Genomic DNA, 13,172 nt, shown 5'->3' on the forward strand with positions numbered 1-13,172 from the left:
TCAGATTACGAGTCTGGCGCTCTACCACTAGACCACACCGTCGCCCTATTAGCAGTAGTAGTAATAGTAGCAGTGTAGTACATATAACAAAACTAACCTCGTAGAAAAAATATATTAATCTATAGATAGAGTAGCTTAATACTATTAATAGTTTTAAACAGAACTCTTAGTCAGGGTTTGGACACTCTCCTATATCAAAATCAAACTGTATTTCTGCGCCATCTAGGCGAATAGACGGATTTTTTGGAACTAAAATCCAGATTTTCTACTCGCTCGATCACGTAAATTCAGTATTCTTGTTCTCGTCCATTCTCGTCGTTCGAGCTACGAATAAACACGTGTTATTGTGTAGAATTGTGAAGTAGCCAGTGTTGCGTTCATCATCTAACCCATGTAAGTATTCTCTGCTTTAACAAAAAGACTTCAATTTATCAACAATTTACTACTTTAAATGTTGTGTTTTGGTAAAGCAGCGACTTTCTCGCGAAATAAAGTATTCTCTGCTTTAAAGAAAAACGTAATATTAGTCGTTTATGCCTCTCAGCACTTAAAATAACTGCTATATTTTCGAAACATTTTTTGTTAATAACTTTTTAACGAATAACGAGCGCGGGCTAAAACCTTCTGAAGGTCACTCAGGAGGGTGACCTTGACAACATACTAAAATATCAAGGTCATCCAAGGTGGTCCCCCCCATCTAAACAATTACCGTATTTATTTATAAGGTATGTGCACACAAATTATACTAATATTTAAAATTATATATTATAAAAAATATATATATCCTTAACCCTTAAACACATATGTTGGGTATGCCATACCCGGTCGGTTCTTTAATCAGATGACTGTAACGGTCCGGTATGGGCGTGTAAAAAAACTTTGAGGTTTTGTCTTGAACGTCGAATTTGAAACAGCGTCAGACTCGCCGTAGAAGCCGAGCAAAAAAGTAAGAAAGTTTGTTTCGGGTATGCCATACCCACTTTATGTGTTAGTGAAATTTTTTGAGATATTTTCTTTTATTTATTTACCGCAATGTATCAAATAATTTGAGGTTATAATCTTACAATACGGATTATTTCAAGTTATGTTATTTCATTTATACGATGTACAAATGTTTGAAATGCGAATTGCCAATGTGCAAAGTACACAGGGCAAAAATATGTACTCACTGTTCGGTATAATACATTTTTTTTTATAAAAATAAATTACTTTCAAAGAATTATATTGTAATTTTAAATTATTTTTAACCTATTTCTGTAAAATAATTAAATATATGTATGGTTCTTATATCCACCAGTTTGTTGTTGTAAAGTTTTTAAAGCCAAATTTAACTTTTAAATTATGTTTATCAATCGCAAAAACTAGACATAAAGTCTTAAAAGTTTTTATAAATTAATTCCAAAATTACAGGATTTTTTTTCACGTGATTGAAATGCTCCAAAAAAGTTAAAAATTGTCCAAGTTCACCATGTCAAATAATTATACTTTTTGGAACAAATAATTATGACGTATTTTTTTTCATATACTATCATTTCTGTACTTTTAAGATCCGTTTATGAAATGTCTTTATCGGTTTTTTTTTAAGTTATGAATTTTTAAAGATAAAGTGATTTTTGCACAATTTGCTTACTACTTCATTCGACTTATTTGCAAATATCTTTGAAGATAAACGTTAAATCACAATATAATTTACATGGTCTTCTTCCTTACAGTCTGGCACACAATTTAAAAAAAAAGAAGTTAAAATTGATGCACAAGACGCAAAGTTACAGTTGAAATACGCGAGTCGGGTATGGCATACCCACGTTATGTATTGATGGTACTGACTGGACAGTATGTGTTTAAGGGTTAACATAACTCAAAGTGTTTCTCAGTCTTTAATCATTAAATCACATTAAATACCTGAATTGACAACATATGCAAAGAATCTAATAACCCCAATAATACTTGAGGTAGCATCAATCACAAAAAAATGTAACTCCTATATCTTTTGTATGATAATTAATATCCTACATTCTTACTATTAAATCATGTCTAAATTCTTTTATACCTTTAACATAAAAATATAGGAGGTACATAAGTTGACAATATTTAAAAAAAATCTTAAAAATATTTGAGGTAGGACCAATCCTTAAAAAATCAAACCCTTCTATAATTATATACAATTAATTTCACACAATTATGTGAGTTTGATTTTTTACAACTTAAGAGACTGAAGTACTTAAACTATTAATGATTAATATAGGGAAAAAAGAATACTACTAAATAATAATAAGAGTGCTATTAAGAGTAAATGCAAATTAGGAATAAAACAAAAATTGCACAATAAACGGAAATCATTTCAGACTAGCTGGAGAATTGTATCAAATAACGAAATCATACATTAATTTAATTTTTGGTCATAGACCTTCTTGGTCTCTCTAGTAGCCAACGGAAGTGTCAAGTGCTTCAATAATATGGAACTCTACAACAAAAAACAAGAAAAGAATTAAAGAAAGTAATGCACATTGTCAAAACAGAGAAAAACTATACACCACTTACAACTCCTATAACTTCTCTAGGAGTCGGTTCATTGCACTTTGATAAACCTCAATGGCACGATCCTGTCGCTCCATACGCTCAGTGTGCCTCTTCTGTTGCGCCTCTTCTTTTTTCTTAGATTCCTCTGTTCTTATGGTAAGTAGTCTTTCGATGTTTCTTTCTCAGTAATACTTTTCTTTTTTTTAGATTTAGAAGTAAAAATACATCCATTCTCATTGTCGCCTTTACTGCTGCCTATGAGTACAGAAGATGCATTTGAACAGTTCTGAGTATCAAATTCATTACGCCTCTTTAGTGTTGAAGCTATGGACACAGGCTTCACAGCTGGCTTATCGCCAAGAACATCATCCATTTCGTTATGAAACTTGCATGTAGCAACTGGAAGTCCACTGCCCTTCTCATTCTGATCCTTAGCTTTTACATAGTGTATGCTAAGGTCCTTAAATTTGTCTTCACATTGCTGTCCGGTATAGTTCCAGAATGATTTCTCTTTTTTTAACTTGCTAGCTATCATTTCCCAGACTTTTTTGTTAGTAATGGTAGTGCTCTTGAAATAGCTCTCATGTCCTCTCCATTCGTCAATGAGAGTTTTAACGGCATAATCATCTTTCCATGACGCTGCACCTGTGGCAAAAAAAAGAATTGGTAATGAATAAAGCAGACAAAGTGCATAAGAAGAAAAAAATTACAATATAAAAAAATGCGTACCTTTCTTGCCAGAGATGTTAACTGTTGACTTTTTATTTTCTTCAGAATTTACAACGGCTGTTCATCGAACAACAGTTCTGTTTCTGGCACTGAAGTCTCACCTGTTCACCAATAAATATATTATTTGAGAAATAAGTTATTAAATCAGAAAACAATTAAAAACAACAACTTGGCCAGCTGGGTCGCATAAGAAATACAACTAATATATTATGTATCTTTAAAGATTCGTCGAATAAAATAGTCTTACATACAATATTTAGTAAAACAGAAGTTAGTAAAACCAATAACTTGCCTGAGGAATTTATTTCAACACGCAGATTGAAAGATGCTAGATTTTCAGGTGTTAAATCAAGGTACACTGGACAATTATCTGTTGAAATAAAAGAAAAATAAATCATTTGAAGATTGACAAAAAATTGCATAAGTCCACCGTACAAGCTACGTTACGTTAATGTGACCGGACGTCACTCTCTGGGTACGTGGATCACACGAAAATATGAAATTTCAGCCAGATTTGCCTATCAAACGGTCGCCACTCGGTTTAACCTTGATATACCGAGAAGGTAAGTATCGAAATTATAGTACGGCGTTGAAACAATACTCCATTAATTCTCTTTTATTTTCAGGTTCTCGACGCTGGATGTCTCGCCGCCCCGACGCTGCCTCCGCCGATGGACAACGTGGAACCACCCACCGACGGAACAGGTAAGTAGAAAATGTGTATGTTTATCTAATCGACCAATTTCCTTTTCAGTTTCTCGCCCCGGATGGATCTCGACTGCCGCTGATTGTCCCAGATCCTCGCCTTATCGCATACTGGAACGCCGCTGGACAACGATGGATCGATGCCGTGGGACAAGGTAAGTCGCAGGTAAGTAATTCAAATTAACTTGACACTGCGTATATTAACAAACGATTGATTTATTTTAGATCGTCGTAGTTGATTACAAAGATTGTCGCGCCGTATGCGCTTCACGCTGACACTTTTCGTCGAACGTTGTTATAAATGGTAAGTATTTACCGCTCGCAATATTTATACGAGTTATGTTTAACGCGAATGTACGCGGGAGTGCTTGGTTGTAATATATCGCTGCGCTAAACTACGCGCTAAGTCCGTATTGTACGAGCGAATCTTAAGTACGTGTTACCGCGACCACGATATCCGAGCGACTCCCTTGAGTTGCCGGGCTCTCGCGGCGTCCCCACCTCGGGACCGTCGCTCCCACCATCGGTACCTACTGCGTCGCAGTACTTTTCCACGCCAGATGGTGAACGCTTTCTCTTTTCTTTCGCTATTTTTTCGGTGTTTTCGCGTTCGCTGTCGACCGTGGTTCTCATGCCGGGCTTCGCAAGTGTTCGCACGCATACGCATGGGCCCTCTCGGACCCCGGGCCCCTGGTTCCTGAGTCTGGGGTTCGTTCGGCCGTGTGGTCTTGCTGCTCCTTGGGATCCTCCCTGGCGCCTCCCCCAGTGACGCTCCGTCCGCTAATTCCCGTCGGACGGTCGCGGTTCCCGCGTTCCGGGGGACATCGCGTGTCCCGGGTATCTCGGCCCCCGGCTGCCGGAGCGCGCCTCCGCCTGTGTCGCCGCGCCTTTGGAGGGCCTCCGAACCCTTTCGACCCCTCCGCTTCCGGATCGGACTCTCGTACCCCGATTTCCGGGGGACATGCCGTGTCCTCGCTATCTCCGCGCCCGGTGGTCCTGGCGCGTCGCGGGTCTGGTGGTTGACCTTGGGGTCTCCCCTTGGGTGGACTCTGTTGTTCGGTCCCCGGCTGGGACCGTCGTACCCCTATGCGCGGGGGACATTACGTGTCCCCGCTATCTCCGCGCCCGGTGGTCCCGGCGCGTCGCGGGTCGGGTGGTTGATCTCGGGGGCTCCCCTTGGGTGGCCTCCGTGGTCCACCCTTCGGCTGGGACCGCTGTGCCCTCGTTCGCGGGGGACAATCCGTGTCCCCGCTATCTTGCGGGCCCTTCGCCGGATTTTCGCCGCGACCGGTCCTGTCTCCTCCGCTCGGGTCTCCTGTCGGGGCCCGATCGTTGGCTCGTTCGGTCATCCCCTTCCGGCTCGTCTACCGGGGTCAATAAGGCCCCGGTTCCTTTACTTGTCGCGCCGCGATCTTCTACAAGGAACGCTAGCCGTAAGGGCTCTTCGGACTCGCCTGTCCGGCATTTAACATAATAAAATACGGGTTTTCGCCGCTCCCATGGTCGCTGCTGCCCCTCGGGTGTCCCCGGCTCCGCGGCTAGGCGAACGGTTGCAAAGTACATAACGAATTTCTTTGTACGTTGACATAAATTTTGACTTATGTCGAATGTGGCCCAGATGAAGAAACCATTCACTATAACCTCCTGTTGTTCAGAACGTTAATAAAATCACATCAGTAAACAACTTACCATCATCGTTCCATACGATCAGTTTATTATTCTCAATAAGTGGAGAACCATTCTCCGTGACCAGGAGCTTGCAATTCATATTGTAAAATTAAGCACCCTTCCTCACTTCAGAGTTCAGTTTGCTATTCGCGCACTTTTCTCTCGACGGCAAAATCTACCCGCCGGCACCCTATGTCAGAGACAGAGTGCTTTCTCCCCTCACCCGGGTGTGTTGGCGGGGAATCTGAACGATACACTCAGACGCCACCTGGGTGAAATAGAAAGAATTTGAACGGCGCTTGGGTGGCTTGGGGCACCCGGGTGCAAGTCCAAGAAGAAAATACGTCGAGAATCAATATAAATATTGATGTATTTGAAGAAGAAACACAACAGTTTGATCCAGAAATCTTAGAAATTTTAAAAAGTGTTAATCGTACAAACCATGGTCGTAGAAATATACTTGGCAATATAACGAGGAAAAATAACTTGACTCCAATAGCAAAAGGACTATACACTAAAAGCAGAATGTTTCAAATACAGAATAATGCTTTGCGCAGGAACCTTTTATATTATAAACAACGTCTGAAATATGCTACAAAATTTAGTAGTCTAATTTTTTTCAAAAAATACTCAGCACTAACTAATACACAGAAGATGTTTATAGATATGCAGATAAAAAATCTAAGAAAACACCCAAAGGTAAATTTGTCTACATTCTGTACAAAAATTAAATTAGCACTAAATAGAATTTGTAATAATGAGCATATTTCGGTAATTTTAGAAAACATAGGTGTTAATCCTTCATAATCACTCAAGAATAAGAAATTTACAACAATAACAAATATTATACAATTAGATATTATATATACAATTAAAAATTATACAATTAAATATTACATATACAATTAGACATTATCATATATACATTTTTACATGAATACAATTGTACATTTGAAATTTAGAATTTTTTAATATTCTTTTTAATATACTTCTATGATATATTTTTAAATATATTTTTAGACATATTTTTAATATATTTTTTGATATACTTTTAGATATACTTTTTTATATACTTTTGTTATTATATTTTCTATATTCTGCATTATATACTGTAGGGAATCAGATTTACTTTAGATGAGAAGATATTGGCATTGTCGTACAAAGAATCTCATAGTGGATATAAACTTCTGCAACAATTATTTACACTACCTAGTAGCAGAACTTTAAGACGTTTATTGCAAAAAGTTCCAATACACGCAGGCATAAATAACATAATATTTTCGTATCTTTCTCATCAACAATCGTTAATAACAAATGTTATCGATAAATTATGTATTCTCATGTGGGATGAAATTTCGTGACAACCTCACTTACAATACGACAAGATAAATGAAAAAATAATTGGTTTTGAAGACTGGGGTCATAAAAGAACACAAAGAATAGCTGATCATGCGCTTGTGTTTATGTTAAGAGGTATAAGAACCGGCTGGAAAATACCATTGTCACATAATTTTTGCAAAAGCCAGACCAAAACTCCACAATTAATGCGTTATATTAAAGAAATTGTCCATGAAATTACAAAGGCTGGGTTTATTATTGTTGCAACAATATGTGACCAAGGGTCCTCAAACGTAGCTGCACTTAACCAGTTCTTAAGTGATTCAAGAAGTAACTGTTTGAAAAAAGGTGAACAATTTGGTAAGTAAAAATGCAGTAGATGAAATTATATCTTAATGTAACATGTATAATAATATACATAACATTATATTTGCAGATGAAACAATTATCTTGGATAATCAAAAGATTATTGTGTTGTACGATCCTCCACATTTATTGAAAGAAATACGGAATAATTTTCTTGAGAAAGATATTGAAATTATGATAGATAAGGAGTCAAACGTAAAAGAAATTGCTTCGTGGAATATTATAGAAACTGCTTATAACCTGGATATTCATAGTAATATATTCAATCGTCAATTAAGAAAAATAACGGATCAACATATTAAAAAAAATAAAATAAAGAAAATGAAAGTTAAATTGGCAGCGCAAATTTTTAGTGCAACTCTGTCAGCATTTATTGAATACAACAGCAAAATAAAAGGTAATTCAAATTTTTTACGAATATAGGTTGGAAAATATGTAAAAAAAAATAAAGACTTGCGCATCATTTATCGCGCTTGGTTAGCCCGGTTTCTATATTCGTGGATTTTCATTGGAGCCTGTACTTCAAATTTCAAATTTTTTAATATAGAATTTTTTATTAATATAATTATTAATTAATATAATTAAATTAAATATCTTTCTTTAAATATAAAAAATATAATAACAATCCAGAAGAAATTAATAAAAAATCTGTATTTAAAGATTATATAGATACAAACATCGGACCCTTACGAATACCAAGGGAAGAAGGATTTGCAACAGCCAATATTTTGGATTTTTTCAACAAATTATTTGATTCCGTTAATGGACAGAAGATTAAATCAGATACACCATTGCGAAATGCTATAACAAGAAATAGTGCACACCATTCTTTCTGGTATGATGCTATTAAAGAATTACAAAATATTAAATTTATTGATAAAAAGAAAAAAACCAGTATCTACTCCATCTTTGAATAACTGGATAACAACTATTAAAGGATTTCAAAAATTATGGGCGACTGTAAATAAAGCAGGGATGAAATGTTTAAAAACTCGTAATATTAACCACCCACAAAACATTAGGATATACTCAATATATACATTGTATATACATCCATGTATATTACATGTATCATGTATATACTTTTGTGATGCACTGTACATATCTGGGATATGTAATGCATGTGCAAATGTTACCACTATGATGTACATTAAAGGTCCTTTGTATATACACATGTACATCAAACGTATATGATTTATACTACCTATGTATATACCCATAAAACATTAGGATATATGTTATGTACATACACTGTACGTACATCCAAGTATATACTTTTGTACTGCAATATACATACAGAGGATGTGAAATAAATATGCAAATGTTACCGAAATTATGTGCATTGAGGGTTTTTTGCATATACACGTGTATATAAAACGTACGTGATTTACACTATCTATGTATATATTTGGGGATTTATTCGTATATCACATATATACATACGATATACACTTTATATATATATGTATATACAGGGTATATCGTATACCCTGTATATGATATACCCTATAAAAAAAAACAAATTTACAGTTTAAAAAAGAATATAATTTTATTCATATACACATAAAAAAAACTATATATTTATGTTTACAAGGTACGTGTACGTTTCGTATTACAAATATGGAAGACAAAGCTTCTAATAACTTTTAAATTAAACTTATAATAAATTGCAACATATATATGCTTATAAAGTTATCCTTATATGTTAATAATTATGACAAACTATAGAAAACATACATATATTTCAAATCTTTGTGTATGTTTTGTATAATAAAATATGGAAAACAAAGCTTCTAATAATTTTAAATCAAATTAAACTTATAATGAATTGCAACAAATATGCTTATAAAATTAATCTTAAATGTTAATATTGCCTAAACTACAGAAAGTCGGTAAATATATCTTTGACAAGTTACATATTGCACAGTAACATACATATTTTTTTATCTCAAATGCTTCCTGAATTAATCCTTACGCTGCGAACTTTGTGTATCCGGATTTTCTGCATTATTGAGTGATTCTATTCCTTCGTCAGCTACTTCTTTATTTTTATTGTTATTATTGTTAAAACGATCCTTGCTCCTAACAAGCCATGCTTTTATAACATCGATTATTTCCAAATCTGTACAGTTCTGAGTATTTTTGTTATGTCGTACGGCAGCTATAAAATATTCACAAATTAGCAAAACACATCTTAAGGCTTCTAGGTACTCGCCGCTTCTGTCCTTGTTTGACATCAGATACAAGAAATAACACGTTGAGAATCCTTGCGTGCAATTTCCAAATAAAAAGATATTTTCATAAAATAACACTTTAGATTGCTTCAGCACATTTCGAAAATATTCCGCTTCTGACGTCATCAAACAATAAGGATAGAAGCAGCGAGTACCCAGGAGCCTTAATTTCCAAATCTTTATTATTAGTAATAATATCCGTGACAGAATCAGAAAACTTAATAAAAACTATTTAATAATAGTAATATAACAGAAATTAATAAAATTTACAAAAAATAGTAGTTGCAATAGTCAAATTTTTGAAAGCTTTTTTCTTTTTAGCTTCTTCCCAGGAATAACACATGCCAACTTCATTGGTGAAAACACGATACATTATTCTTCTTACAGTATCTTTAACATTTAATCCTCCGATGCGACTTAGATTTTGAGACTGCAATAATGAGAAAAATGCAAATTATCTAATATTTTTATTAGATTAGATACTATCAATTTAATTAAAATTTATTAAATATTTTTTATTATCACATACATGCTGTTTTAAAGAATTGTCTTTATAGCATACACACACACACACACACAATTAGAATATATATAATAAATCAATTTTTATAGTTACATATGCATACAAAATTTTTTATTTGCAATTACATAATTTACCGTGAATTTTATATTTTAGGGTAGTTAGCAAATGTCAATCAATATTTTTCAAGACACCGAATTAGACATGTTTTTTTGCTAAACATATTAAAATGATTTAAATTCAAAGAATTAGCTCGTATTTACAAAATATGACCAAGAAGATGAGCAAAAAAGGATATCAAATTAATAATAATTATAAATATATTTGTCACATAATAAAATCGTTAAGTACGCTTTGACTTACAAAGTATTCAGCCATAAAATAATCAATTGATAGTCAATAAATATACATAATCAATAAATATATATAATCAATAAATATACATAAAATCATGGACAAGAATACAAGAATAAATAGAATGTAAAAACAGTATATCAAAGTAAATTAATAAGTAAAATACGTTAATCAATTTATAAATATTGTATTTAATAATATTATGTTTGTTTGAAGTTGGAAGAGAAAGAGAGAGAGAGATTGTGTTGTTCTTTTTTGCGGCCATCTGTGGCGGTTGTAATACAATAGGTCGGGCCGCGCATTCTACGTAGTTCGCGGAAAAAGCGCGCGAGCGGCGCCGACAACGTTGCGTCCCAGGCGGCGAGGCACGTGTTTACCGCGCATGCTTGAGCATGTTGGGAGGGGCGCGCAGCCCGAGCGAGCGAGCATTCGTTACTCAGATCTCGTGCACGATACATCGTGCGTCGTAGCAATACTGCAATATACGGGAAACTACGATCGTCATCGAGAGGAATCCAGGGATATCCGTCCCGGCGAGCCATGCCGGCACATGGAACGAAGGAAGGCAGCCATTTGCTGCAACGTTCGAGAGAGTCTTTTCGACAGGAATCACGAGCCCTTTCGAAGTCTTGGATAAACGAGAGAGATAAGGATTGAGCCTTTTTGATATACTCATTGTGTGAGCATCCTAGGTGATGTTATCGTCTATGAAAGGTAACCTGTTTAAATATACTCGAGTGGAAACGTTAGACTTTCGTCTACCGTTACAGAGAGGGAACGTTAGACCTTCGTCTACCGTTACGAGAGAGATAATCAATCCTCTCAGAGATCACGAGAGCAAGTGAGAGGAAAACTTCCTCGCCTTTTGAAAAAAAGACAGTAAAAAGTTATCTCGAGTCTGATTTTTAATACTGAGCTCAGTCTAAAGTAAAGTAAATAGTGAATCGTTCGGTTGCAACCATTTTCGTGACAAGTAAAAAACTTTATTTCTTCTTTGTGCGATTATTTCTTTCTCATTGATTCGACAATATCTCTTATAGTTTATTACGTTAATTTGCGAACATTATGTACTTTTATTTGTATTACATATGAAATGAGAATACGTTCATTGCAGATTATATTAATCGTTTCTTGCGTTGTGATAACTATCGAGTGACTAATTCCGTGCGTTACTATAAAAGTTACTTCTCAATGACTTGATAATCATTCTACTAAGTATTTTGCGAATTCTGAATTATTATGTTCATACTAAAGTGAATTAATGTGTCAATCTAGAACCAAAGGCCTATGAATATGAGAAATTGAGAAATTCTTACACTTTATTTTCTTTTACTGACTACATGATTTTGCTGAAAATGAGTTATTCGTTCGAGAACAAACTGTCTATATATGGTAAATCGTAAAAGGCCAATTAAAATTAATTATTACGAATTCAAAGATTGATACATTATTTCAGTTACTATTTCAATTATGTTTGAAGTGAATTTTATATTCTGATTGATTTGCAGGAATAATTGAACAGTCCTTTCTTGATATTACGTGATCTGTTTTATTTTGACTACGTCAATAGAAATTGTGAGCTTACATATTATTAATATTTCCTTGATAATGAACCTGATTACATAACAAAGAAATGCATCAGTGAATGCGATTATATTTTGTCATAAATAAAAGGAAAGGACTGTACTATAATAACTATTGATTTGTTTCTTTTATGTGTTTTATACATTTATTGTATTTCTATTGTATTTTATATAATCTCTGTAATAATTTGTTCACGAATACTGGGAAGGTTTTCGGGCAGTTTCCCTTCTATGCAACAAATGTTGGTATTCTTTGTATAGTTCTGCCCAATCTAGCCATTTCAAATTACATAAATTACTAAACGCAATCTCTCTCTCAATAAACGGATTCTTTATTATTTGTTCCTTCCTTATCTAATTCTAGAGTTCAGGCTTGTGCGCGAGCTTGTGCAAACAATGTTATAATATATATAATCTCTATTGATAATACTTTTTTATATATTCATATGTAAAACAATAATGTAAATTTAATACATTTAGGCTGATTTTATTATAAATGTGGGAAGTAAAATATATAAAAATTATTAAAATTAGACATCGAATGACACTATTAGGTATATTGATGACTTAATATAATTTTTTTAAATAAACTCTTTTTAATGGGGGGTCCCGTTTGCCTACAATCCCGATTGCCAACAGCTTCGTTTGCCCACAACATTTTGCCTACAGCTTCGTTTGCCGACATTCCCGATTGCCTACAGAGCGATTGCCTACAAGCATTATTGCGCACATGTAATAGTTAAAAGTACGAAAGTACGTTTGCGCACATGACCAAACATATTGCACACATGACTTTATTGCACACAAGCAGATTGCACACATGACATTATTGCGCACACACACATTGCACACATGACTTTATTGCGCACATACACATTGCACACATGGCTATATTGCACACATAAAATATAAAATCATATTAACACTTTGCACACATGACATTATAGCGCACATACACTTTGCACACATGACATTATTGCGCATATACGCATTGCACACATAAATTTATTGCACACATAAAATTAAAAAAATTATAATAATAATTAATATTTTGCACACACGACTTTGTTGCGCACATACACTTTGCACACATAACATTATTGCGCACATACACATTGGACACATTATTATTGCGCACATGAAAATAAGAAAATC

General features: G+C 34.5%; 1 protein-coding gene across 1 annotated transcript; it reads right to left on the reverse strand.

Moving 5' to 3' along the window:
* Positions 1 to 2,511: 2,511 nt before the first annotated feature.
* Positions 2,512 to 5,722, reverse strand: LOC139824472 (uncharacterized). Its single transcript, XM_071796999.1, has 3 exons — positions 5,644 to 5,722; positions 3,542 to 3,619; positions 2,512 to 3,165 (listed from the first exon to the last, which is right to left on the reverse strand). The coding sequence occupies exons 1-3, from the start codon at positions 5,720 to 5,722 to the stop codon at positions 2,672 to 2,674; spliced, it is 651 nt and encodes a 216-aa protein (XP_071653100.1). The 3' UTR covers positions 2,512 to 2,671.
* Between the last annotated feature and the right edge of the window lie 7,450 nt (positions 5,723 to 13,172).

The sequence above is a fragment of the Temnothorax longispinosus genome, unplaced genomic scaffold, assembly GCF_030848805.1.
Source record: "Temnothorax longispinosus isolate EJ_2023e unplaced genomic scaffold, Tlon_JGU_v1 HiC_scaffold_39, whole genome shotgun sequence".
NCBI lineage: Eukaryota > Metazoa > Arthropoda > Insecta > Hymenoptera > Formicidae > Temnothorax > Temnothorax longispinosus.